Source organism: Phyllobates terribilis, unplaced genomic scaffold (assembly GCF_046119375.1).
Source record: "Phyllobates terribilis strain yellow unplaced genomic scaffold, ASM4611937v1 Scaffold_3__8_contigs__length_932513732, whole genome shotgun sequence".
In the NCBI taxonomy this organism is placed as follows: Eukaryota; Metazoa; Chordata; class Amphibia; order Anura; family Dendrobatidae; genus Phyllobates; species Phyllobates terribilis.
Genome location: NW_027362763.1, coordinates 258757189 through 258784752, shown reverse-complemented (window position 1 = coordinate 258784752; position 27564 = coordinate 258757189). Strand labels below are relative to the sequence as shown.

At 44.8% G+C, this 27564-nt stretch overlaps 1 protein-coding gene across 1 annotated transcript in view; it reads left to right on the top strand.

Annotated features, from left to right (window-relative positions):
• Positions 1-27564, top strand: part of GPR149 (G protein-coupled receptor 149) — a 182830-nt gene that overhangs the window by 1697 nt on the left and 153569 nt on the right. The window contains exon 2 of the mRNA XM_073674756.1: positions 9769-9961. Coding sequence (XP_073530857.1) covers positions 9769-9961 — 193 coding nt within the window. The remainder of the gene's footprint in view (positions 1-9768; positions 9962-27564) is intronic.

Here is a 27564-nt window from a genome sequence, read left to right as displayed (position 1 = left end):
GCGTAGAAGACCTTGGATGATGAGGACCATTTTGCGAATAATAAAACGTATAATAATGTGTAGATCATAACTATTAGCAGTGAACAATTCAGGAGCAGGAAAGCACAAGGGTAGTTTAAAGAAAAGCATAGTGAATGATGTGAATATGTCCGCCACATTGATAAAACATCTAGAAACCATTTTATCTTTTTCACGTAAATCCAAATGCAACATGTTTTATCTTCTTTATATTCTGGTAAGTAGAAAATTGGGTCCAACTGCTGAGACCCCCATCAATTACCATTCCATTCATTTGCTCGGCTATCTCTAGCAGGATGATTGAAGTTGCGGTTGAGCATGCAACAGAAATCCCCCGTTATGGTGATCTGTGGTGGTCTAAGCGGATGGAGCCCCACTGATCGAGAAATTACAATCAATTCCGTGTATATGCAATCATTTCTTCTCAGGGCTCGTGCAGACAACTGTAATATTCGGATGACTGCTATCCATCCCCATTCTATTGGGCCCTGCACATGTCAGAGTTTCACATGGCCAACTTTGATCCGATATTCAGATCACAATCGGCCATGTAAGTCAATGAGTGCGTGGAAACCATTAGACTGCACTCGGATGATATCTGAGTGCAGTCCAATTTCCACGGAATGACACAATGGACAAGATGGAGAATTTTTTTTTCTCCGTCTTCTCCTCATCCGAGAGAATTGGATCACACTATGCTAATACTCTGATCAGAGTTTTATCAGAGAGTGATTTGCATAAATGGCCCACTTCTTTCGAATGAGATAATACAAGGTCATCTGCGCCTAACCTTACAGAAATACCCTTTAAATAAACTTTCTTCTCGGCTTAATCACATCAGACTTAGAAGGGTATTCTAAAGAGCAGGACATGTACAAAACTACATCACTCCAACATTTTCATGAATAATTGAATACACCACCTACAAATGTTTGCACAATTTATAAACAATGTTTCTCATTAATGTGTCCCACTTCCTTCATGCTGCCCTGAAACTTGCTGGGTAACATCAGATTCAGATGACCGTAGACCTATGCGGCTGCATTGCTAGTCTGGTTTGGTATAACCGTGGATGAACCAGGTGTTGTGGCCATTACATGGATTCTAAAAGGTGTACATTATGGCTGTGTGAAGCTGGCCCTGGGTTGTAGTAGGAAAAACACTTTACATGTACCATCAATGTGTTCATTCCAATGTGCCAACATAAAGGTTACCTGTCTTTCATTTCTTTGTTTTTAAACACATCTGAGATACAACATCTTTTAAGATTTATCACCAATACCTTATGAAATAAAAGGCTTGCCATTGTAAGTTGTGCCTGTTGGAATCGGGCTGTTAATGGAGAAATTGTTCTCAAAGTAGAAATGGAACAAGTGTATTGTCCTAGATCTAATGGCTTTGGGGATTGTTCTCTGTGAGAATTAAAAAAAAAAGTTTCAATAGTAGTGGAATTATGACTATATATTACCTGAGTTAATACATCATGAAAACAGAACCTTGAATTGTGAGCAAGGGTGTGATGTCCTTTTCTATATGCACTGTGTGATGTGCTAGAACATACTATCCATGTCAAACTCTGGCCCTTGGGCCAAATCTGGACCGCAGGGTGATTACATTTGGCCCGCAAGGAAATACCCACTGCAGGGGGACAGCAAGTTTGTTCACTTGCTGACTCCACTCCAATCACAGTGCATTTACTGTTGGTGCTGGTTTCCAGACTTTGGTGGGAGGCACCACAGGGAGACAGTAAGTTAGCCTCACAGTGCAACTAATCTGCTGTGTCCCTGTGGCGCTTCCCACTATAAAGTCTGGCAACCAGGTTGGAGCGGAGACATAAAGTTAGGCTGTCTCCTCCCCAAGCACAGCGCATCTACTGTCAGTACCGGCTTCCAGACTGCAGTGTGGGCACCGCGGAGAGACAGATTAGTTGCACTGCTGTCTCCGCTCCATTCATGGGTCTTTTAGTGTCTGCTCCAGGCTGCCTGGCTTCAGTGGAAGGCACCTCAGGGTGACAGCAAGTTAGTTGCATCTATTTCCCCCACTCCAATTAGGATGCATTTATTTTTCTACCCCGCTTCTCATGCTATTACGATGCCCAACGGAGAGGTGCGTGAGGGTGGGAAAAATACTATCCTCTGCAGTGCTTTGACCTGACTGCCTCACAGAAGATTCAAGGAGTTCTTCATTGTTGGGTCCCTGCCCTGCTTTGTCACCTCTCCTGGGCAAGAAACCTACAATTTATGGGACAGGAGTGAACCAGCTAACTGCTCAAAATCACCTGAGGCTGATGGGAGTGGGAGTGCACATGCCAAACAAGGACTAGATACAAACAGCACAAAATTACCAGCACATCCAACCTTGTGTGAACAGGAGCCAACTAACAAAATGAAACTATAGAAAACAATTAAGTTGCACCCTGAATTGCTAACAATGATTGCTCTAAAGCATTGAAACTGCATTGCTGCCATGGAAAAATAGGAAAGCGCTACATAATGTATATATGAAATATTTGAAAATTAATCTGTAATATTAATATGAAAAATTACATTAAAAGGATGGTACTTGGCACATAGATTGGCCAATATATGTGTGCCCAACAGCCACCATCAAGACGTCCTTCATTGTTGGGTCCCCGCCCTGCTTTGTCACCTCTCCTAGGCAAGAAGCCTACAATTTACCCTTATCCTTTTTTGGCATGTGCACCCCCACTGCTATTTTCCGCTTTTTGCATCACAGCAGATTCAGTCTGCTTTGCCTGTGACAGTGCTTGAGTCACAAAGGTAGGGTAGTCTGGACAAAAAGGAGAAGCAGGAGCAGCATCAATTTTACTTTAGCTGAGTGCCACTGCTCAAGTGGCATTGTGTGTAAGGTCACTCATCAGGGACACTGTGGATCTCAATGGAAGAAGGGAAGGAATGTGAGGGGGCTAGATGACTCTTCAAGTTAGTTTTTTTTTATTATAACAAAAATATGTGCTATTGATACTAGCAACGGGGGGATGATGGAGGAGAAAATAGTCGCTGCATATGCTTATACATGTATAAATATGTCCCTGGAGTTAAGGGCATTATTTTACTGCAAGGGTTGTTGTGTATATAAATCACATGCATAGGAGTATAATCACATGCACCCATTGTCAGTATAATCATATACACCCCTTGTAAAAAATGACGCCTCCTCCTCCCCTTAAAGGGGTTGTTCCCTTTCAGAAAATGTTTGGCCCTGGCTGCAGTTTATTATAAAAAAAAAACACGCTGTACTCATTTATAGAGACATACAGTTAGGTCCATATATATTTGGACAGAGACAACATTTTTCTAATTTTGGTTCTAGACATTACCACAATGAATTTTAAACAAAACAATTCAGATGCAGTTGAAGTTCAGACTTTCAGCTTTCATTTGAGGGTATCCACATTAAAATTGGATGAAGGGTTTAAAAGTTTCAGCTCCTTAACATGTGCCACCCTGTTTTTAAAGGGACCAAAAGTAATTGGACAGTTTAAATAATTGTAAAAAAATGTTCATTTCTAGTACTTGGTTGAAAACCCTTTGTTGGCAATGACTGCCTGAAGTCTTGAACTCATGGACATCACCAGACGCTGTGTTTCCTCCTTTTTGATGCTCTGCCAGGCCTTCACTGCGGTGGTTTTCAGTTGCTGTTTGTTTGTGGGCCTTTCTGTCTGAAGTTTTGTCTTTAACAAGTGAAATGCATGCTCAATTGGGTTGAGAAAAGGTGACTGACTTGGCCATTCAAGAATATTCCACTTCTTTGCTTTAATAAACTCCTGGGTTGCTTTGGCTTTATGTTTTGTGTCATTGTCCATCTGTAGTATGAAACGACGACCAATCAGTTTGGCTGCATTTGGCTGGATCTGAGCACACAGTATGGCTCTGAATACATCAGAATTCATTCGGCTTCTTCTGTCCTGTGTCACATCATCAATAAACGCTAGTGATCCAGTGCCACTGGCAGCCATGCATGCCCAAGCCATCACACTGCCTCCGCCGTGTTTTACAGATGATGTGGTATGCTTTGGATCATGAGCTGTACCACGCCTTCGCCATACTTTTCTCTTTCCATCATTCTGGTAGAGGTTGATCTTGGTTTTATCTGTCCAAAGAATGTTCTTCCAGAATTGTGCTGGCTTTTTTAGATGTTTTTTAGCAAAGTCCAGTCTAGCCTTTTTATTCTTGATGCTTATGAGTGGCTTGCACCGTGCAGTGAACCCTCTGTGTTTACTTTTATTGCAGTCTTCTCTTTATGGTAGATTTGGATATTGATACGCCTACCTCCTGGAGAGTGTTGTTCACTTGGTTGGCTGTTGTGAAGGGGTTTCTCTTCATCATGGAGATTATTCTGCGATCATCCACCACTGTTGTCTTCCGTGGGCGCCCAGGTCTTTTTGCATTGATGAGTTCACCAGTGCTTTCTTTCTTTCTCAGGATGTACCAAACTGTAGATTTTGCCACTCCTAATATTGTCGCAATTTCTTGGATGGGTTTTTTCTGTTTTTGCAGCTTAAGGATGGCTTGTTTCACCTGCATGGAGAGCTCCTTTGACCACATGTTTACTTCACAGCAAAACCTTCCAAATACAAGCACCACACCTCAAATCAACTCCAGGCCTTTTATCTGCTTAATTGAGAATGACATAACGAAGGGATTGCCCACACCTGTCCATGAAATAGCCTTGGAGTCAATTGTCCAATTACTTTTGGTCCCTTTAAAAACAGGGTGGCACATGTTAAGGAGCTGAAACTCCTTAACCCTTCATCCAATTTTAATGTGGATACCCTCAAATGAAAGCTGAAAGTCTGAACTTCAACTGCATCTGAATTGTTTTGTTTAAAATTCATTGTGGTAATCTCTAGAACCAAAATTAGAAAAATGTTGTCTCTGTCCAAATATATATGGACCTAACTGTATTTATAAGATTTTTGGGAAAGGAAAAAAAAATTTTAACACATCCAATTGTGGAACTTATTTTATTGTTAGATGTATTAATTAAAATTAACTTTGTTCATAGGAAAACCCCTTTAAGTTTATTTTCATATGAAAAGGGTCATCATTATATTTGATGATGATGAAAAGCTTCCTCAATTGTAGACATTGTTTTAATAAATATCAAGGTTGGCCAGCAACTTTGTTCCATTTTTTAATTTTGGCCCTCTGTTTCACATCCCTGTGATAGGAGGTGCTGTAACATCTGGTGGGCTCATCAGAAAGCTAATAGCTACGGACCAAGTGACCTCTGAAACTGCTCTAAATTAAATAGGTAAATATCCTAAGGGGATTCTGGCAGAATGATCCCCAGTTTATATGGTCATGGTGCTTTCTGAAAGACAATGTCATACACACCTTTACATATGTAATCTATTGATCCCTGACTGAAAAAAAAATATTTTAAGTCATATGAGGCTTAAATGCTCTGGGAGTGTCAAAGCACTTCCCACACCTCTACCTCTCTGGTTTTATCCCCTGTCTCGCCCCACCTTCTTCCGCTTGCCTGACAGATCACACTCCTGACTACATGGTCAGTGAGATGTCAGGCAAGTAGAAGAAGGTGGGGCAGGACAGGGAATAAAGAAGGGAAGGCAGAGGCTTGGGAAGTGCTTTCATACCAAGAGACCTTAAGCCTTATCTGCATATAAATTAAAACAGGGATTTTCAGTCGAGGATCAACACATTGCATCAGTAAAAGTGTGAATGAAATCTTTCGGAAAGCACCATGACCGTATAAATAACTTTGGGAGGTGGATTGTGCTGACAACCTTTAAAGGGGTTTTCCATTTTCTAAAAAAATCTTCCAAACAGCAGGGATGGTTTTCAGACAATAAATATATACTGTATGTATATACACTGCTCAAAAAAATAAAGGGAGCACTCAAATAACACATCCTAGATGTGAATGAATGAAATATTCTCATTGAATACTTTGTTCTGTACAAAGTTGAATGTGCTGACAACAAAATCACACAAAAATCATCAATGGAAATCAGATTTATTAACCAATGGAGGCCTGGATTTGGAGTCACTCCCAAAATTAAAGTGGAAAAACACACTACAGGCTGATCCAACTTTGATGTAATGTCCTTAAAAAAAGTCAAAATGAGGCTCAGTATTGTGTGTGGTCTCCACGTGCCTGTATGACCTCCCTACAACGCCTGGGCATGCTCCTGATGAGGTTGCGGATGGTCTCCTGTGGGATCTCCTCCCAGACCTGGACTAAAGCATCCGCCAACTCCTGGACAGTCTGTGGTGCAACGTGACGTTGGTGGATGGAGCTAGACATTATGTCCCAGATGTGCTCAATCTGAGTCAGGTCTGTGGAACGGGCGGGCCAGTCTATAGCTTCAATGCCTTCATCTTGCAGGAACTGCTGACACACTCCAGCCACATGAGGTCTGGCATTGGCCTGCATTAGGAGGAACCCAGGGCCAACCGCACCAGCATAGGGTCTCACAAGGGGTCTGAGGATCTTATCTCGGTACCTAATGGCAGTCAGGTTACCTCTGGAGAGCACATGGAGGGCTGCGCGGCCCTCCAAAGAAATGCCACCCCACACCATTACTGACCCACTGCCAAACCGGTCATGCTGAAGGATGTTGCAGGCAGCAGATCGCTCTCCACGACGTCTCCAGACTCACATGTCACATGTGCTCAGTGTGAACCTGCTTTCATCTGTGAAGAGCACAGGGCGCCAGTGGCAACTTTGCCAATCCTGGTGTTCTGCGGCAAATGCAAAGCGTCCTGCACGGTGTTGGACTGTGAGCACAACCCCCATCTGTGGATGTCGGACCCTCATACCACCCTCATGGGGTTGGTTTCTAACCATTTGTGCAGACACATGCACATTTGTGGCCTGCTGGAGGTCATTTTGCAGGACTCTGGCAGTGCTCCTCCTGTTCCTCCTTGCACAAAGGCGGAGGTAGCGGTCCTGCTGCTGGGTTGTTGCCCTCCTACGGCCCCCTCCACGTCTCCTGGTGTACTGGCCTGTCTCCTGGTAGCGCCTCCAGCCTCTGGACACTACGCTGACAGACACAGCAAACATTCTTGCCACAGCTCGCATTGATGTGCCATCCTGGATCAGCTGCACTACCTGAGCAACTTCTGTGGGTTGTAGAGTCCGTCTCATGCTACCACGCGTGTGAAAGCACAGCCAACATTCAAAAGTGACCAAAACATCAGCCAGAAAGCATTGGTACTGAGATGTGATCTGTGGTCCCCACCTGCAGAACCACTCCTTTAGTGAGGTTGTCTTGATAATTGCCAATAATTTCCATCTAGTGTCTAATCCATTTGCACAACAGCATGTGAAATTAATTGTCAATCAGTGTTGCTTCCTAAGTGGACAGTTTGATTTCACATAAGCTTGATTTACTTGGAGTTATATTCTGTTGTTTTAAGTGTTCCCTTTATTTTTTTTTAGAGCTGTGTGTGTATATATATATATATATATATATATATATATATATATATATACACAGGGTGGTCCAAAAGTAGGTGGACAGAAAGTGTAATAAGTTTATGAAGGGGGAGATTTATCATAAATGGTGTAAAGTGAAACTGTCTCAGTTGCCCTTAGCAACCAATCAGATTCCACTTTTCATTCCTCACAGACTCTTTGGAAAATGAAAGGTGGAATTTGATTGGTTGCTAAGGGCAACTGAGCCAGTTTCACAGATCTAGTTTTCACAGATAGATCTCCCTCAAATCTGTTTTCTTTTCGGATAATTCAGATAACACATAATGGCAAACAATTTAAATACAGATCAAAGAAAATGGATTTTAACAGAGTATTGGAAATCTCAAAATGCTGAAACCGTTAGAGCAAATTGGGTTGAAACATTTGATACTCAAGCCCCAAAGAGACAAACCATTTACAGCATTCGTGACAAATTCAATGCCACTGACTCAATCCTTAATGCTCCAAAAACTGGTCGACCCAAAACAGTCTGTACAGAAGATAATAAACAACTTGTTGCTGAAACATTTGTTCAGAGTCCAAAAAAGTCCACCAGAAGAACCTCTTTGGAATTGGGAATTTCACGAGCTTCTATCATGCGAATCCTGAAATCTATTGGGTGGAAAGCTTATTGTCCATGTATAATTCATGGTTTATTGGAGGACGATCCAGACAGGCGGCTGCAATTTAGTGTTTGATAAATCTCCCCCTTCATAACCTTTTTACACTTTCTGTCCACCTACTTTTCGACCACCCTGTATATGTATGTGCCTGTGCATGCATGCGTCTGTATGTATATGCATGTGTGTGTCTGTGCATGCATGTATGTATATGTATGTGCATGCATGTTTGTGTATGTATGTGCATGCATGTTTCTGTATGTATGTGCATGCATGTGTCTGTATGTATGTGCATGCATGTGTCTGTATGTATGTGTATGCATATGTCTGTATGTGCATGCATGTTTCTGTATGGATGTGCATGCTTATTTCTGTAAGTATGTGCATGCATGTGTATGTGTGTATGTGCATGCATGTTTCTGTATGTATGTGCATGCATGTGTATGTATGTATGTGCATGCATGTTTCTGTATGTATGTGCATGCATGTGTCTTTTGACTTTTACATCTGTGGTTTGTCCTGATGAAGAAGCAAGTGTGCTTTGAAATGAGTTGACTGACAAATAAAAACCACATCGTTCTTTTCACGGTTTTCCCACTGCATCCTTTACTATTGGCTGCGTGGGTTTATCTCCACTTTCTCCAGTTGCACATGAGTTTTCCGCCACACATATCGCTTTGCATTTAGCACAAAAAGTTCTAGTTTGGTCTCATCTGACCAGAGCACCTTTTTTCACATGTTAGCTGTGTCCTCTACATGGGTTTTTGCAAACTGCAAACAGGACTTCTTTCAAAATTGCCTTTCATCTTGCCATTCTTCCATAAGGGTCAGTTTTTTGAGTATATGACTAAAGCCACGGCCCCATTATCAGTATTTGGTCAGTATTCGGTCAGTATTTTTTCTGAAGAGTGGAAGCCAAAAACAGGAGTGGGTGCTAAATGCAGAATTGGTGACTTGTTTCTACTATACCTCATCTGGTTTTGGCTCCCACTCCTGAGAAAAAATACTGACCAAATACTGATAGTGGGGCCGTGGCCTAATAGTTGTTCTGTGAAGAGATTCTCCCACCTGTGCTGTGGATCTCTGCAGCTCCTCTAGAGTGACCGAAGGGCCTCTTGGCTCCTTCTCTAATTAGTGCTCTATTTGCTTGGGTTGTCAGTTTAGGTGGACGGCCAAGTCTTGGTATGTTTGCAGTTGTGCCATACTCCTTCCATTTTTGGATGATTGATTAAACAATCCTCTGTGAGATGTTGAGAGCTTGGGCTATTTTTTTTATAACTTAACCCTGCTTTACTCTAGGAGGCTGAATATAAATGCACTTCATAATTTTCAGATTTATATTTTTTAAACAATTAGAAAGCCATTTCCTTTTACATTTCACAAATACTTGCTACTTTGTTTTGGTAAATCACAGAAAATCCAAATAAAAAACATTTAGGTTTGTAAGTGTAATGTGAAAAAATGTGGAAAAGTTCACAGGGTATGAATACTTTTTCAAGGCACTGCATTTAGAAACTGTAAATGATCTATTCTAAGGATAGGTCATCAATATCTCAGTTCCCTTTAACAATGGGGATATTGATAATGTCAAATATGTAATACACATACGTTATTCATTGAGTTATTATTTAATTACCTAAGATATCAATTTTCTGATTTTCAGATACAGATGGCTGTTCAGCACATTGTTGGCTTCCAGAACCTTTCATTTGAGACATTGAGTTTTCTTCTGACTTTGTTAGCTGCTACCACCACTTCGATGTTTGTTTTATCTGAGCATTGGAGTCATCTACCATGTGGCTGCATCATTAATTGCAAAAGGAATGCATATTTCTTGTCATCAGAAGATTGCCAAGGTAGGTGATTAAGATGCTTATTGTACTTTGAAAAATGTAAAATAAAAACAGTACATGGTTATTTTAGCAAACCACTTCACCACCTGTTATTTTCTCCCATTAGTAACAGAAATATGACCTTTAATTTACCAGCCATTAGTGATGAGCGAACCCGACCACTAAAGTTCGGGGTCCGTACTGAACACCTACTGTTCGGGCATGGACCCCGAACACGGACTTCCTCGGGAAGTCCGTATTTACGTTCAGGTTCATGTTCTGGTGTTTTCCGCTCTGTCACTTACATGACAGCGTAGGAAATAGTGTTGAGCCACCCCCGTAGTGTTCGAGTTCGGTTCGGTTCATCGAACACCCGTATGTTCGCTGAACTGTTCGTCGAACTGTTCGTCGAACACCTTCGAACACCGTTAAAATCAATGGCAGGTAAACATAAACACATAGAAACACATAGAGAACACATAGAAAACACTTCAAAAGGTGTCCAAAAGCTGACAAACTGCTCAGAAGACACAACTAACACATGGAAAAGTGACAAGTACATATAGTCATGCGAAAAGAAAAGAGGTGGAGGAGTAAAAGGAGGGGGAGACACAGTTATAGGCATGTTATGCCCTTCTAAAATCAAGAAAGGCTGGAGTAAAAATCTAAAATCAGCCTACCAACACCCAGACGTCGTGACAAGAAAATTAAAAAAAGAAATATCTTTAGGTAGAATGGCGATTCCATTCAGAACAGTTTCCTTACAAGACGTAGTGGTATCCCGGTTGTGAGTTGTGCCAAAAACGGAACCCAATACATTCGGACTAATCCACCATTTGTCATATCCAAGGGGCAGGTCAGTAAACGACAACATCGACGCGGAACCAAGTACAGTAGTATATACTGTACATCCTTTGACAAGGCAATCAGGCGGATCAAGAAGTTGGGAAGGGTCACCCTAATGGCCAAAACAGACATTGATGTGGCGTTCCGGTTACTTACTACCTGTGCCTCCGAATAGTGTCCACCTATTGGGCTGCTTCTGGGAAGGAGCATACTATATAGATCGCTGTTTGCCCATGGGGTGCTCCAGATCCTGCTCACTATTTGAGGCGTTTAGTTGCTTCCTCGAATGGGTTGTAATGGACATTTCTAAGGGGTCACATATTATCCATTACCTCAACAACTTCTTATGCCTGGGCCCAAAAGATTCGCCAGTCCACCTGTGAGAAGGAGAGAGCTGGAGAGAGAGCGGACACCACAGAGCCGAGGGGTTAGATGGAGAACGGAAGAAGGAAAGAGGGCGAGGGAGGTAAGGGAGTACAGTGGAAGGCCGACCTGAGCTCCCCACGTTCCTACTGGGCGGGGGAACAGCCCTGGGAAGAAAAGCCACTTGCGCATCCCTTTGAGGTTACGGGCGCGAGCGGGCAGAGGGACTACGCTGGAGTGCCAAGCCGACACGGCCAGTCCGTTCCTGCCCGTGCGACCTCCGTGTCACCGGGTTTGTTCCAGAGCCGCGGTGGACCCTGACGGCCAGCCCCCCTCTTCCAATACTGGTGCCTGTCCGCTGGTGGGTCGAGCAGGACCAGATGAAGAAGGTTCTGAGCATAATGTAGAACCTCGTTCCCAAAACTGTAACTCCTGTTGGTGGAGACAATGATGAAGACGATGATGAGACTCAAATACCTGATTGGAGTGACAACTTGACTTTTCGGTCAGGGCAGGAAGAGGTTGGCTCTTAGGACGACGGGTGTGAGAACACACAGGGTGATGATGACGAGGTTGGAGATCCCACTTACTGTCAACCCACAGTCAGCCAGTCGATGAGGTCAGCAGAGGAGGTGGAGGAGGATGTGACTAGCCCAGGGGATGGGGATGACTCGGTACCCGGGCCTTTGCCTGGCCTTGGGGATGTCACGGTGGTCAGCTCCCTGGCCCGTACCCTGGGGTCACTCTTTAAAAGGGTGGATAATTGTTAATTTTATAAGAGTTCGTGACGCCACCTGTGGTATCTGGTGAGAAGCACCAGCGCTGCAGCAGTCCACTGAGGCCGGTGATAAGGCAGCTCGATGGTATAGCTCCCCACAGGTGGAGCTAGGCCTCAGGGCAGCGTATGCAGGGGGAATGCAGGACAGGCGAGACCCAGCTGGGTCAGAGCAAGAACGGGAACGGACACGATAGTCACTTCAGTACCTTTTACTGGTGGAAATTCAGGCACATCCCGGAGCACTGTAGGGTGAAGGGTGCATATCAGGATCCTCCCCAATGAGCGGGTGTAGGGCCTTCTATTTCTTGCCTCTTCGTAGTAAGTTTCTGACCTGCCTGGAGCTAGGCCTAACTTTGTCTCTGTCCTGCTCTGGATGACCTTGTGGTAGGGCCTTGTCTTGGAGTTCACGCTCCCAGTATGTGGGGCCTAAGCGTCTCCTGGCTCTGTTATGTATCAGCACCTTAGCGATCCTGGGACTTGTAGTTCTCCAGGTATTCCGGTTATGCCTTACTGGGTCATAGAGATCCCGGTAAGCTCGGATCCGGTGTCCGGTAAATGCTTTGGGGTGAGCTGGTTAAGCTCCTCTGCCCCCTATGTACTAACTCTCCACTCGCCTTCGGCCTACTCGGGCCCTCACTAGGCTATACACACTAACAGCAGCTTGCCGCGCTTCACCGATTTTATGGCGCCGGCACACCTTAAGCTCTAACTGGGCTCCCTGAATCTAGCTAGCAGGAGCCTAGTGCTCCACTGCAGAACTATTAACTGAGTTCTCTAGACTAGACTGAGCTCCACTGCAGACTGACCTCTCTTAGGCTTCTCTACTGCAGGAACTCTTCAGAGGAACTGAACTGCCTAGCTCCACCTTCCCTATTTATATCCCTAACGGGCTAACTCTGCTGGTCTGAGGTGGAAGGTGGAGATGTGTGAATGTTTATGGGGGCCTCTTGTGGAGGATTCCATCAATGCACTCTTCTAGGATCTGTGATACCAAGCGCAGCTGGGCGTCACAGATGCTATTGACGACGAGGTTAGGTTTCCCCTTCCTGGACAGAGACGGAGTACTGGAAGCACGTCAACAACTGCATCCTCAACCACAACTCTGCTTCTGACCACAAGTCGTGGTGCCTCTTCAGGTCGCATGGGCTCTAAGCCTTGCATAGCCTGGGCATTTTTTCAGATCGATAAGGATGACCCAACTCGTGTTATCTGTAATATTTGTCACCAAAAGCTAAGTAGAGGCCAAAAAATCCATAGTTTGAGTACTTCATGCATGAACCGTCACATGGATATGAAGCATAAGTTGAAGTGGGAAGCTCACTGTTCTACAATGCGGCCTAGTGGGCCTGGCCAACCACCGTCTGCCCCATCTTGTGCATCCGTGGCCTCTTCATCCTCTGTGACTGGGGGGACAGCAGTCACACATGTTTTTGAATGCAGACCTGCCACCTCTTTACCCGCAACAGCCAGTGTGATTGGCAGGTCATCATTTCATTTGGAAGTGGAAACACCAGCTGGTGTTGAGCGCTCTCCGACATCGAGAGCACCACCTTTGGATCAAGGCAACCTAACTTTTACGCCTGCATCTTCCTCACAGACCGGCAGTTTGCCGGGGACAACCTACTCAACCCCATCTAAGCACAACAGCCAGCCCTCGGTCCCTCAGATGTGGACAAGTAAAAGACCATTTCCTTCTAGCCATGACAAAGCTAAGAGGTTGAATTTCACCATCTGCAAGCTGTTGGCTACAGAAATGCAGCCTTTCCGCCTGGTAGACACAGAGGATTTTCGAGACCTTATGTCCGTCGCAGTGCCCCAGTACCAGATGCCCAGTCGGCACTACTTCTCAAAGAAAGGTGTGCCTGCGCTACACCAGCATGTCGCACACAACATCACCGCTTCTTTGAGAAACTCTGTGTGTGACAGGGTGCATTTCACCACAGACACTTGGACGAGTAGGCATGGACAGGGGTGTTACATGTCGCTGACTTGGCACTGGGTAACTATGGTGACAGCAGGACAAGGGGCTGCTGTCCAAGTCTTGCCATCCCCACGAGTTGTGCGTCAATCCTCTTTATCTGGAAGTTGCTCCACTGCTTCTGCCTCCTCAACCTCCTCTCGGTCCTCCACCTGTACCCAAAGCCTGTCTGGTAATGCCACCCGCTTTCTAACTGCGCAGAAAGAATCCTGCACACCTCCTTACTATGCTGGTAGCAGGGCTCAACGGCATCAGGCGGTGTTTACTTTGAAATGTCTGGGAAATGTGAGTCACACAGCTGAGGAGTTGTGGTCAGCTCTAGAAACCCAGTTTCATGAATGGTTGTCTCCACTGGACCTGCAACCAGGGAAGGCCGTGTGCGACAATGCTGCAAACGTGGGTGCGGCCCTTCGCAGGGGCAATGTCACACACGTGCCTTGTATGGCTCACGTGTTGAACCTGGTTGTCCAGCAATTTTTAGCCCACTATCACATACTAGATGGCTTTCTGCAGAGGGCACGGTCGCTGTGTGCTCACTTCCGCCGTTCGCATCCCGCAGCTCAACGACTTACATCTCTACAGAAGTCGTTGGGCCTGCCAGTTCACAGTCTGAAATGCGATGTGCCGACATGGTGGAATTCAACTCTGCACATGTTGCAGCGACTGTGGCAGCACCGACAAGCCCTGGTGCAATACGTTCTGACGTATAGCCTGGGCCAACGAGATCCAGAGGTGGGGCAAATCACGCTGCAGGAGTGGTCTCAGATCAGGGACCTATGCACCCTTCTGCACAGTTTTGAAATGGCGACGAAGATGTTTAGTGCTGATGATGCCATTATCAGCATGACTATTCCGGTGATTTACGTGCTGGAGCACACGTTAAACAGAATTCGGAGTCAGGTGGTGGGACAAGAGGAGGTGGAGGAAGTAGAGGAGGAGTCGTATGTGGAAGGGATAACATCTCCAAGGTCCAGACGGTCGGCAGCACCAAGGCGGCAGGCATGGGAGGGTGGGGGTGAGGGATTAACTTGGGCGCTTCGTAGCAGCCAAACTGTTGAGGAAGGTGCAGAAGCCGAGGAGGAAGTTGAGGACGAACTGGCGATGGGCATGGAAGACTCATCAGATGATGGAGACCTTGATCACATTTCTGTTGTGCGAGGTTGGGGGGAGAGGGCAGAGGAAGGAAGCATGATTCTTTCCTCGCTACCAACACAACAAGGACTTGGTCCTCCTGGATGCGCAAGACACATGAGTGCCTTCTTGCTGCACTACCTGCAACATGACCCTCGGATTGTCAGAATTCAAAGTAATCCCGACTACTGGGTTGCCACACTCTTAGATCCCTGGTACAAAAGTAAATTTGCCGAAATAATTCCTGCCATAGAAAGGGATTCACGCATGCAGGAGTATCAGCAGAGGCTGTTGCAGAATCTTACATGTGCTTTTCCACAAAACACCAGTGGTGCACGTAGTGAATCTCACAGTTCTAACTTGCCAACCATGGGACTGTCGAGTCTTCATCACTCAAACCGTAACAGTAACACAGTATCTGCTGGTAACAGCAATTTTGTGGAATCGTTTCACCACTTTTTTAGACCATCCTTTGCAAGGCCACAGGAGACAAGAAGTCTGACACATAGTCAACGCCTAGAGAGGATGGTACAGGAGTATCTCCAAGTGAACATCGAAGCCATGACTGTGTCACTGGACCCTTGCTCATTTTGGGCTTCTAATCTGGAAAAATGTCCGGAGCTCGCCACTCACGCCTTGGAGATCTTGTCATGCCCTGCAGCCAGCATTCTCTCTGAACGTGTGTTCAGTGCTGCTGGTGGTGTGCTGACAGACAAGCGCACGCGGCTGTCCACTGAGAATGTAGACAGACTCACGTTCATAAAGATGAACAAATCATGGATCCGCAAGGACTTTTCTAACCCTGTGTCATCCTGGGGAGACTAAAAGCTTGAGGATTTGGTAAAATCACCTCACCAACCGTTTTAAGCAACTCTGGGGCAATTGATGCCACTTAAGTGGTGTCTGTGCCACAATTTTTGGAAAAAATGGAGACTCTCTTTGGAGTACCCTTGCTGTGTTTTACGTGACGTTGGCATCGTCAATTCCAGGTGGGTTGGGTCGCTCCCCCCCCCTTTTAACCGTAAGACTACATACAGTATGGCTTGGGGTAACACAGATGGTTGAGTCTGAAGAGCTGTTTACTCAGAGGTCTGCTCCAAAGCTTCAGTGTCTGCTAGTCAGCGTAGTAGCCCAGCTCTGAAGCAAGCTACACCGCCTGTGTATCTAATAAGAATTTTTAACTGCATCTAGCCTAGGCAGACTGTGGGGACCTCCAACCAAACCCAGACGCTCAGCCCCCCTACCGCCCCCATTTCCTTGACAATACAATAATGTAACTCTTACAACTGGATGGGTGAGGATCGGTCACATAACTCTTTATACTCATTCCATTAGAAAGGCATTTTATTTCTAAAATAATTCAGCTTGTTGCAGCATGCCCTGTGTCTCTACACCGGCAAGTTGGCCAACAAGAGTAACTCACCTACATGTCCTTTCTATTTCCAGGCCACGGAGGATCCTGCGTACTCGTATGCAGGACTCTAACCCCCATCCATCACTCTTAACGCTTGTTCCACTCCGTCCTGGAGTCCTGACAGGAATATGTCCAGTCCAATATCCATTAAGTGAACACCGTCGGGCCGTATGATGCCGGCTTTATCTCCTTCCAGTTGTCGGTGTAACATACCTGGTGGCGGGCTTGCATAGTGCACCATCTCTCACTATGCAAGATCGCAAACTTGATCTTCAGTCCAGTCTGCTAGCCTGGCTTCTATTCATTCTGTCTGTCTCTGTTCTGACTGCTTAGGGCGGCGGCCCGGTTACTTCCTGATTCTTGTAGCTGCTGTGGGCACACCCCTAATGCGTCCTCAGCCTATTGCTGTCTGTCACTGGATATTTAAACCAGCTTCACCTGGAAGCTGATGTCTGAGCAACGCTATCTTTCAGTGTGCTCCTTGACTCTGAATGTGCCAGGTCCTGTTCTGTTCTTGTCTGTTTCTGCCACTCTGGGGACTGTATTCCCAGACTGGCTCCTGTATCTCTTTCAGTACCTGTTCCTGTCTGAACTGTACCCTTGCTTGTTTGTCCCGCCTTCTAGGGGCCGCATACCTAGATCTGTTATCTGTGTTTTCTTGCCTGTCTGTCCGCCTTCCTGGAGGCTGTATTTCCAGGCCTGTCTGAACATGCTCTTAGCCTGTTCGTTTCTGCCTCTGGGGGCCGTATACCCAGGCTCGTTCCTGTATTTCGCTGCAGTAACAGTTCCTGTCTGAACTGTCTCCTAACCTGTTACTTGTTTTGTCTCTATGTCCGTTTCCTCCCTTTTTGCTGCAGTGTCTGAACCAGCACTTGGCTATACCTAGGCTCGCTCCTGCATTTTGTTGCAGTACAGTTCCTGTCTGAACTGTCTCCTAATCTGTTACCTGTTTTGTCCCAAGGTCCGTTTCCTCCCTTTTTGCTGCAGTGTCTGAACCAGCACTTGGCTATACCTAGGCTCGTTCCTGTATTTCGTTGCAGTACAGTTCCTGTCTGAACTGTCTCCTAACCTGTTACCTGTTTTGTCCCTTTGTCCGTTTCCTCTCTTTTTCTGCAGAGTCTGAACCTGCACCTAACTCCTACTCGTTGTCGCTGTACTTCTGTTTGTGAGTTTGGAGTCCACTCGCTACTTCTTTGCAAGTACCTTGTGTGTATCTGGTTCTGCCTTTCCCTTCCAGTCTGTTCCGTGTGAACAGAGCCCTGTCCCCTCTGCTCTGTCTTTGCTCACCGCTTTGGCGGTTTATCTCTGCTCTGCCTTACTTACCGCTCTGGCGGTTTCTGCCCGCTCTGCTCAGCCTTGTCCACCGCACTTGCGGTTTCGCTCTGCTCTGCCTTGTCCACCGCACTTGCGGTTTCGCTCTGCTCAACCCTGTCCACCGCACTTGCGGTTTCGCTCTGCTCTACTTTGTCCACCGCATCTGCGGTTTCGCTCTGCTCTGCCTTGTCCACCGCATCTGCGGTTTCGCTCTGCTCAGCCTTGTCCACCGCATCTGCGGTTTCGCTCTGCTCAGCCCTGTCCACCGCATCTGCGGTTTCGCTCTGCTCAGCCCTGTCCACCGCACTTGCGGTTTCGCTCTGCTCAGCCCTGTCCACCGCACTTGCGGTTTCGCTCTGCTCTGACTTGTCCATCGCACTTGCGGTTTCGCTCTGCTCAGCCCTGTCCACCGCACTTGCGGTTTCACTCTGCTCAGCCCTGTCCACCGCACTTGCGGTTTCGCTCTGCTCTGCCTTGTCCACCGCACTTGCGGTTTCGCTCTGCTCAGCCCTGTCCACCGCATCTGCGGTTTCGCTCTGCTCTGCCTTGTCCACTGCATCTGCGGTTTCGCTCTGCTCAGCCTTGTCCACCGCATCTGCAGTTTCGCTCTGCTCAGCCCTGTCCACCGCATCTGCGGTTTCGCTCTGCTCAGCCTTGTTCATCACACCTGCGGTTTCGCTTTACTCTGCTTAATTACCGCATCTGCGGCTCTGAACCCGTCTCCTAGTCTGTACTGGACCCTACCCAGCCTGTGCTCTAACCTGCCTGTTCCTGTATTCCCCGGTGTGGGTCAACAGCCGTGTCCGGGGTCTGACCTGGAGTTGCACCTGGTCCCTCTGCTCGGTTCCTCCCTGGGGCACAGGCATCGTTAGCCATCGTGTGACCTTGGTCGGATCGGGTAGATACTTAGTTATGCCCCTCCAGGCACTCTCCGGTTCATGGTCCAGTGGGATCACTAAACACGCACACGCCAGTCAGTCCGGGCGTGTGCATAACAGTCGGTGTCGTATCACTACACCGCCTCTGTCTCTTCTAAATTTTGCCATCCGAATATTTATTACCCGCCTTGTCTGTTCGATGGCCGTGATGTCTCGCGCACCTTGCCATACCGCTATCGGCACAATATCTGACCATACTATAGTTAGTTTTGTGAAAAATTCTCTGAAGCGCTCAGTGTCTAGTTTCATTATTGCCATTAGTTATGCACTCTTGTGATGACCTAGGTCATTTCCCCCGGCCTGTATAACTAAGATGACCGGACCTCTTGCCTCTCTCCCTACCTTGATTACCTCCATTAGTACCTGTGGCCATTGCAGGCCTCTAATACCTCTCCAGTTGAAATATGTGTTATGAAACTCTAATTTCCTCCTGCCTGGGCGGACTTTCGCCCTTTTTTCTGCCCAATATATATACGAGTGGCCTATCACCCACACTGTTGGCTTTGCATCACCTGTAAAAGAAACAAACCACGTTAGGATAACAAGTCCGGTCTTATGTATCTCGCCAAACACGTGGATCGCCATCTCCCTATCCTCTGAACTTCCGTTTCTGACAGTCCTGCTCTTGCTGCTTCCGTGGCGGCGCCTATGCGGAATGAGTGTGTCCCGTAATCTTTGGGGTGGTTCCCTGCCGATGTTAGGCATTTATTAAATATAGCTTGGAACTGGTATCTTGATAATGGCGTTCCATCAATGTGTGATAGGAATAAATTACTTTGTGATCTGATGGTTATACATGTTTTTACTATTGTTACCCGACTGAGTGTACCGTTTGTGGGTTGTAGAAGTACCCAAGTGCCCCTGCCCGCTGGAACCGTTTTCGATTTGCGTATGCATAGACGTATTGCATTATTGGCTATGACTACGTCCTGGTGTAATAAGCCTCCACTGGTGGTAATTTTGGATTGAGGGACTAATTCGCTTATGCATAGCGCCCCAAAGAAGGCGATCGCAAATGCAGTAGACAGTAATGTTGCTTCAAATTGTGAGTGTCATGTTAATGGTGTTAGGGATCAGTTTTAGTGACACGGGACAGGACGTCTACACTCCTGACTTGGCTGACCCCTTTTCCACCCTTTTATGGATTGTCTGATGATGAATCTCTTTGTCACATGTCCCCAATTCAGTAGTTGGAAGTTAAATGCTACTCTGGTCAAACACCGCTGCGCTGACGCCCCTGATATGCCCCTCATCATTAGCTGGTGGAGAAATTTTATGGTGACTTGTAATCTGGCTTGTTCACATTGGTCAACCCGTCTGCCTGCTACTAGTCGTGTCCACTCTTCCCATGCCTTACCGTATGCTTGCCACGTCGACGGGGCAACTGACTCTCTGATTAATGGCATCAACTATTCGCCACTAGATCCCATAGGGAGGGTGGGCAACTGTTGCCCGATGGGTGGGCGTTGGGGAGGAGCTCTGTGAAAATCTGCCAATTGAATTATGATAAAGCGTTAGCAGCAGCGTTAGACCCCTCAGCATCGTGGCTAGCACGGACCCATACATTGTGTTTTAGGCACAGGAATGCTAGCCGGCGTAGTAGGCCTAGCACTGGGAGAGACGATGATGCCATCTTATTAACGCAGTGCGCTAGGCTGGTGTTTTTTGTTATGAAGCGTATATTTTTGCTAGCCAGGCGCGCGCCCCATATTTCTATTGCTACCACTATTGGGAAGAAAAATTATTTTCTGGGCTACATGCAGCTAAAAATTATTATTAATTTCAAAGCTGGTGGAGCTTGGTATAGATGGCCTAATACAATGAGTACCACACACTGCTACTATGCCCAAAATTATTTTCCAGGCTAAATGCAGCTAAAAATTATTATTAATTTCAAAGCTGGTGGAGCTTGGTATAGCTGGCCTAATAGAATGAGTACAACACACTGCTACTATGCCCAAATTTATTTTCCGGGCTACAAGCAGCTAAAAATTATTAGTAATTTGAAAGCTGGTGGAGCTTAGTATAGATGGCCTAATAGAATGAGTACCACACACTGCTAATATGCCCAAAATTATTTTACAGGCAAGATGCAGCTAAAAATTATTAGTAATTTGAAAGCTGGTGGAGCTTAGTATAGATGGCCTAATAGAATGAGTACCACACACTGCTAATATGCCCAAAAGGTTTTACTTGGCTAGGTCCAGTAAAAAATTTGTATTACATACACAGGTGGTGTAGCTTGCAACACAGATAGGCTACTACACTGACTAACACACACTGCAAGAGGCCCAGAAGGCTTTGCTTAGCTAGATTTAGCCAAATGCTGTGAAAAACACTTGCACAGCACTAAAACAGACCTGCCTGGCAAAAAGTGATAGGAACTGATGTAACCTAGCCCTCAAAAGGGCTGCAATTACAACTAGTCACTACTCCCAACCTATCTGTCTATTTAAGGGCACAGACCTGCCTGCTAAAAGTCGTAGGAAATGCTGTAACCTAGCCCTCAAAAGGGCTGCAATTAGAACTAGTCCCTACTCCCAAGCTATCTGTCTATTTCAGATAAAATTCGCTTGCAATTCACACAGTTATACTGTATAGCGCGCACACAGCAGCAACGGTGCCGTCTAACACTCAGCTGCAGCAGTGAGAAAATGGTGGCGACGGGGAAAATGGCTTGGTCTTATACGGCAAGGACATGTGACATACACAGCCAATGACACATGTCCTTGCTTGTGTGAAAAAAAGCACTTCGCTCGGTGTGTGCGCTGCTGATAGGCTGACAGATTGCACCTCCCCACTGTAAATGCGGGAAAGAGAAAAAAAAATGGAGATCTTCATTATTTCTGCAGAGATCCATCCCCTGCCCCTCCCCCCGCCCCGCTGTACACTCAAACTGTGTATTAACATTGATTATCGGCATTACTGTGAAAAAATCCAGTTACGATTTTGGTGCACGAACAGTTATCGAACATAACCTCGAACAGCCGGATTTTTTTCAAATCGTTCGGGTTCGTTGAATGGCTCGAACACCGCCCAAAACAGCTCGAATTTGAGATTGGCGAACAGTTCGATTCGAACACCGCTCATCTCTAATAGGAAACACAGAAACACAGGCTCTGATCGGTGGTAATAGCATTACCAAGGTCAGAGCGCTGAGGCATCATGCTGACTGGTGTCAGCATGATGCCACAGCTGTGACAGTGACACGCGGTAAAAAGCTTACCGTGGGTCATAGGCGCTGGCTGATCGTACTACTACCACCATCATCAGACGCCTACTGCAATATGATACAGCGAGCGCTAGCACCGTTTAATGGGAGCAGTAGTGTCCCATCCACCGGTGTCTGTGCTCTGCTGAAAGTAAAAAAAAAGTTAAAATTAATAAAAAAAAATGAAAATAAAAATAAAACACATTATACTCACCTACACCGTGTCCCTGATGTTCTCCGCCCCTGCAAAAAATAAAAAATAAGAAAACACCATGTACTCACCATACTGCTAATCCCCGGAGCCTATGATCACCTGTAATAAAAGTAAAATAATAAAGCAACCTCATCCTCACCTGTCCGCCACTGTCCAAATATCGAGGGTCCCACGATGATCCCATGAACAGAATGGGCACATTGTAAAATGTGACCGCTCTGTTCATTTGCTCTCGGTGTATTGCCGGCAAATGAGGTCAGCGCATACACGGTGATTATTTTCCCATGCTTGCGCTGAAGTCAATGAGTTGAAAATCCGCCCCAGCTGTCCGCTTTCTCTCTGCTGGTTAATAAAACTACGGGGGACCCCACGCCATTTTATCTCAGAAATGTACTCATTTATTAATAAATTACATGAACAGTAAGGTACACAAGCAAAGCATGGATTATATATATCACATATTTATATCTATTATCTTTCTGTCCATATATATATCTATGTATCTATTATCTATTTATCTATCTATTCATATATCTATCCATATATATATATATATATATATATATATATATATATATATATTATCTATCCATATATCTGTCTATCCATATATCTATTATCTATAGATTTATAGATAGATAGATAATAGTTAGATATATGGATGGATAGATAGATATATTGATAGATAGATAATGATATATGGATAGATAGATAAATAGATGAATAGATATATTGATAGATAGATAGATAGATAATAGATATATGGATAGATAATAGATATATCAATAGATATAAGGATAGATAGATAGATAGATAAATAGATAATAGATTAATAGATTGATATATGGATAGCTAGATATATAGATAATAGGTAGATATACAAATAGATATAAATATGTGATATATATATAATTCGTGCTTTGCGTGTGTACCTTACAGTTCATGTAATTTATTAATACATTTTACAATGTAGCTATTCTGTTCATGGGATCATCGTGGAACTCTGGACATTTGGACTGCATCGGACAGGTGAGATGAGAGACTACTGCTCACATCCAGCGGTGCCTGCGCTCGCTGTTTCCTATGGCAGTAGGCGCCTGCTGATGGTGGTAGTAGTAAGCTATTTACCGCGGGTCACTGCCACAGTGCTCTGACGACCGATCAGAGCCTGTGTTTCCTGCGCAGTCACGCAAATTACAGCGCAGGAAACCAGGTAAATTTGGCTCCCCCATTCACATGAATGGGGTCCGTGTTTCGGTTCGGGGTTCGAGTACTGTTCTGGTGCCTGAACCCGAACTTTTAATAAACTGTTCGGCGATCGGCTCAATTAGCTGAACCCGAACAGTCAGAGGTTCGCCCATCACTACCAGCCATCTGTAATAGAGAAATGGACCTTGCTGTGTAGTAATGCCCTTATAACAATGTGAAACTACTACACTGCTCAAAAAATAAAGGGAACATTCTAATAACACATCCTAGATCTGAATGAATGAAATATTCTCATTGAATACTTTGTTCTGTACAAAGTTGAATGTGCTGACAACAAAATCACACAAAAATCATCAATGGAAATCAAATTTATTAACCAATGGAGGCCTGGATTTGGAGTCACCCCCAAAATGAAAGTGGAAAAACACACTACAGGCTGATCCAACTTTGATGTAATGTCCTTAAAACAAGTCAAAATGAGGCTCAGTATTGTGTGTGGCTTCCACGTGCCTATATGACCTCCCTACAACGCCTGGGCATGCTCCTTATGATGTTGCGGATGGTCTCCTGTGCGATCTGCTCCCAGACCTGGACTAAAGCATCCGCCAACTCCTGGACAGTCTGTGGTGCAACGTGACATTGTGGAAGGAGCGAGACATGATGTCCCAGATGTGCTCAATTGGATTCAGGTCTGGGGAACGGGCGGGCCAGTCCATAGCTTCAATGCCTTCATCTTGCAGGAACTGCTGACACACTCCAGCCACATGAGGTCTGGCATTGCCCTGCATTAGGAGGAACCCAGGGCCAACCGCACCAGCATATGGTCTCACAAGGGGTCTGAAGATCTCATCTTAGTACCTAATGGCAGTCAGGCTACCTCTGGCGAGCACATGGACGGCTGTGCAGCCCTCCAAAGAAATACCACCCCACACCATTATTGACCCACTGCCAAACCGGTCATGCTGAAGGATGTTGCAGGCAGCAGTTTGCTCTCCACAGCATCTCCAGACTCTGTCACGTCTGTCACATGTGCTCAGTGTGAACCTGCTTTCATCTGTGAAGAGCACAGGGCGCCAGTGGCAACTTTGCCAATCCTGGTGTTCTGTGGCAAATGCAAAGCGTCCTGCACGGTGTTGGGCTGTGAGCACAACCCCCATCTGTGGACGTCAAGCCCTCATACCACCCTCATGGAGTCGGTTTCTAACTGTTTGTGCGCACACATGCACATTTCTGGCCTGCTGGAGATCACAAATGTGCATGTGCTCCTCCTGGTCCTCCTTGCACAAAGGCGGAGGTAGCGGTCCTGCTGCTGGGTTGTTGCCCTCCTACGGCCCCATCCACATCTCCTGGTGTACTGGCCTGTCTCCTGGTAGCGCCTCCAGCCTCTGGACACTACGCTGACAGACACAGCAAACCTTCTTGCCACAGCTCGCATCGATGTGCCATCCTGGATGAGCTGCACTACCTGAGCAACTTCTGTGGGTTGTAAAGTCCGTCTCATGCTACCACGAGTGTGAAAGCACAACCAACATTCAAAAGTGACCAAAACATCAGCCAGAAAGCATTGGTACTGAGATGTGATCTGTGGTCCTCACCTGCAGAACCACTCCTTTATTGAGGGTGTCTTGATAATTGCCAATAATTTCCATCTATTTTCTATTCCATTTGCACAACAGCATATGAAATTGATTGTCAATCAGTGTTGCTTCCTAAGTGGACAGTTTGATTTCACAGAAGTTTGATCTACTTGGAGTTATATTCTGTTGTTTAAGTGTTCCCTTTACTTTTTTGAGCAGTGTATATATTTGCCATTCTCTCATTTTAAATTTGTCTTCAATGTGACAATAATGCAAAATTATTGGATTTCTGTAAAAAATAGACGTTACATATATTACTATAGATTATTTACAACTGTGGTTGACTGAATAGACAATATTGATATTAGAGGACCTGTCACTTGTGCAAAAAAAATTGAGTTAAACAGCTTGTAAAAATCCCTGAGCTCTCCTGATTCTGCCACTATTTTCCATTTTTTGGTGTGTCATTCAATTACAGAGCTATTCTCATTTGTTGCATTTGGAGCACAGTATGTGAAATCTCTACTGGCAGACCAACTGGGCTACTCTTCAGAGTCTTCCCTGGATGCTTGCACTTTCACCTCTGCTTCTCATTCACTGCCAAACACAGTTCGGCAGCTGATCTAGCAGTTTAATATGTTTCCGAGCTGTGATTGGAAGTGTCTGGGAGGGATGAGTGAAAGTGCACACCCCCAGGTAAGATTCTGAACAAACAGCCAGTTTGACTGTAAGCAGAGATTTCACATACTGCGCTTCAAAATAAGCAAATGTGAAGTTAAGGATCAAAATAGAAAAGAGCGTCAGCATGAGAAAATCGCAGGGATTTTTACAAGATATTTAACACAATTTTTTTGAGCAAGTGACAGTTCCTCTTTAAACTCATCTTGCAAAGCACTAAAATGTATAAAGTTAGCATGACTACATTAAAAGGATTATTCCCTTCATAACAATCTATGCTCCTTTGGTAACCCTCATTCATTTCTATATCATATGTAACCAGCACAGCTGCTCCAAGTGGATTCTGTAGCTTCATTTACAGTGATCGGAGCTGGACTGGATTAGTCCCATCTCAGCCATGAAAAGCTGAGATAGGAATAACTCTTCAGCAGTATGATCATTTACAAATCATGTTGTAATATAAAGCAGCGTACCAGAAGCAACACCTAGGATTGCAGAATAACTCAATTTGTCTCCCAAACTTTCAGCTCATAACCAGTAGGACAGTCCAGTGGGACTGACGCTTTTATGGAACTGTCTTCAGTGTTGTCTTAAGGTAACAAGACAAGCAAAGACGAAAATGTATTGGAATACAGAAGCCTGCAAGCTACTAGAATAAAATTAGAACAGTCAGAAGTAAAAATACGATTTAAATAAAGTTTAATAAAATAAATGATTAGAAAGGTACTGTAGTGGACATTCCCTTAATCATTACATCAAATCTAAGATGCAATTTAGAGAATTCAAAGAACCACATAAAACTAAAATGAAGCAAAACAAAAAAAACAATGGTAAAATGTGTTTGCACTTTGTTAACAAAAAATATAAATCAAACACTTATATTGGTACCATAAAATGATGCAAAAAATCCAAAAACAAAAATCAAGATCTCACACAAAAAAGTCAAAAATAATTTTGCCAAATTTGGCACATCTTTTTTGTCTGGGTCTACATGATGAACTGTATCACGCAATAGCAACTCTGAGACAAGTTGGGTGATCCAAAATATCTGTGCAACTTGCCTGTCACTGGATTCCATACAGATGCAAGGGAACTCTAAAGGCATAAGAAATCGTTACGATGTTCTTTTTACTTAAGCTATTTATATATTAACCATAGCAGCATAAATAATTATGGAAAGAAGTTACTAAGATAAAGTATATGAAAAGAAGCTATGGCAACAAGGTCCTTCTAATCATCCTAGAAAATGATGTCAGTCATTTTTATCACTTCTTTACTCTACTTTATGCTTCCACTGAGATATTGTTCTCAATTACCCTGCCAATTACATGACAGTGCTTGCTCCTTATTGCTGTGCTGGGGATACAAGAGCACTATAACAAGCATATAATGTGTAGTGTGACTCATAAGCATCAGAAAAGAAACACTCAGCTACAGAAGAGTATTCTTGAGCATGCCTCACAATACCAGACACTCAACAGTATTACACCAGAGAAAGTATCCCCCGCAGGCATTACAAACTGCTACAAAGTTCAAGAAAAGAACACAACACCCACTGGAGTCAGGGAGAATGGAAATATGCAAAAATGACATTTGCACCATCAAATGCATTTTAATTAACAATAGTCTTCTTTTCAATAGGCTTATTAAATGTGATAAAGAATATGATTTGGTGGAATAATATACAATAAATTATTTTATAAACTGAAAAAATATATCCAGTAGAGAACTAAAAAAACAACATAAAGGAAAGAATCAAGAAGGTAGGACATAAGGCAATGTTAACTTTGAAAAATATGCAAATGGAATCTCATGTGCACTATGTGTCCTACCATATGGTATCTCCATAAGGCATTTCTAGGAGAATACCTCCAGCATATGATGGAGCATGCCTTAGTTTTCTCACAGATTTCACTAATTCCTGAAAAAAAATCCATAGTGTGCCTCTGTATAAAATTGCAGGCTTTGGGTCTCAT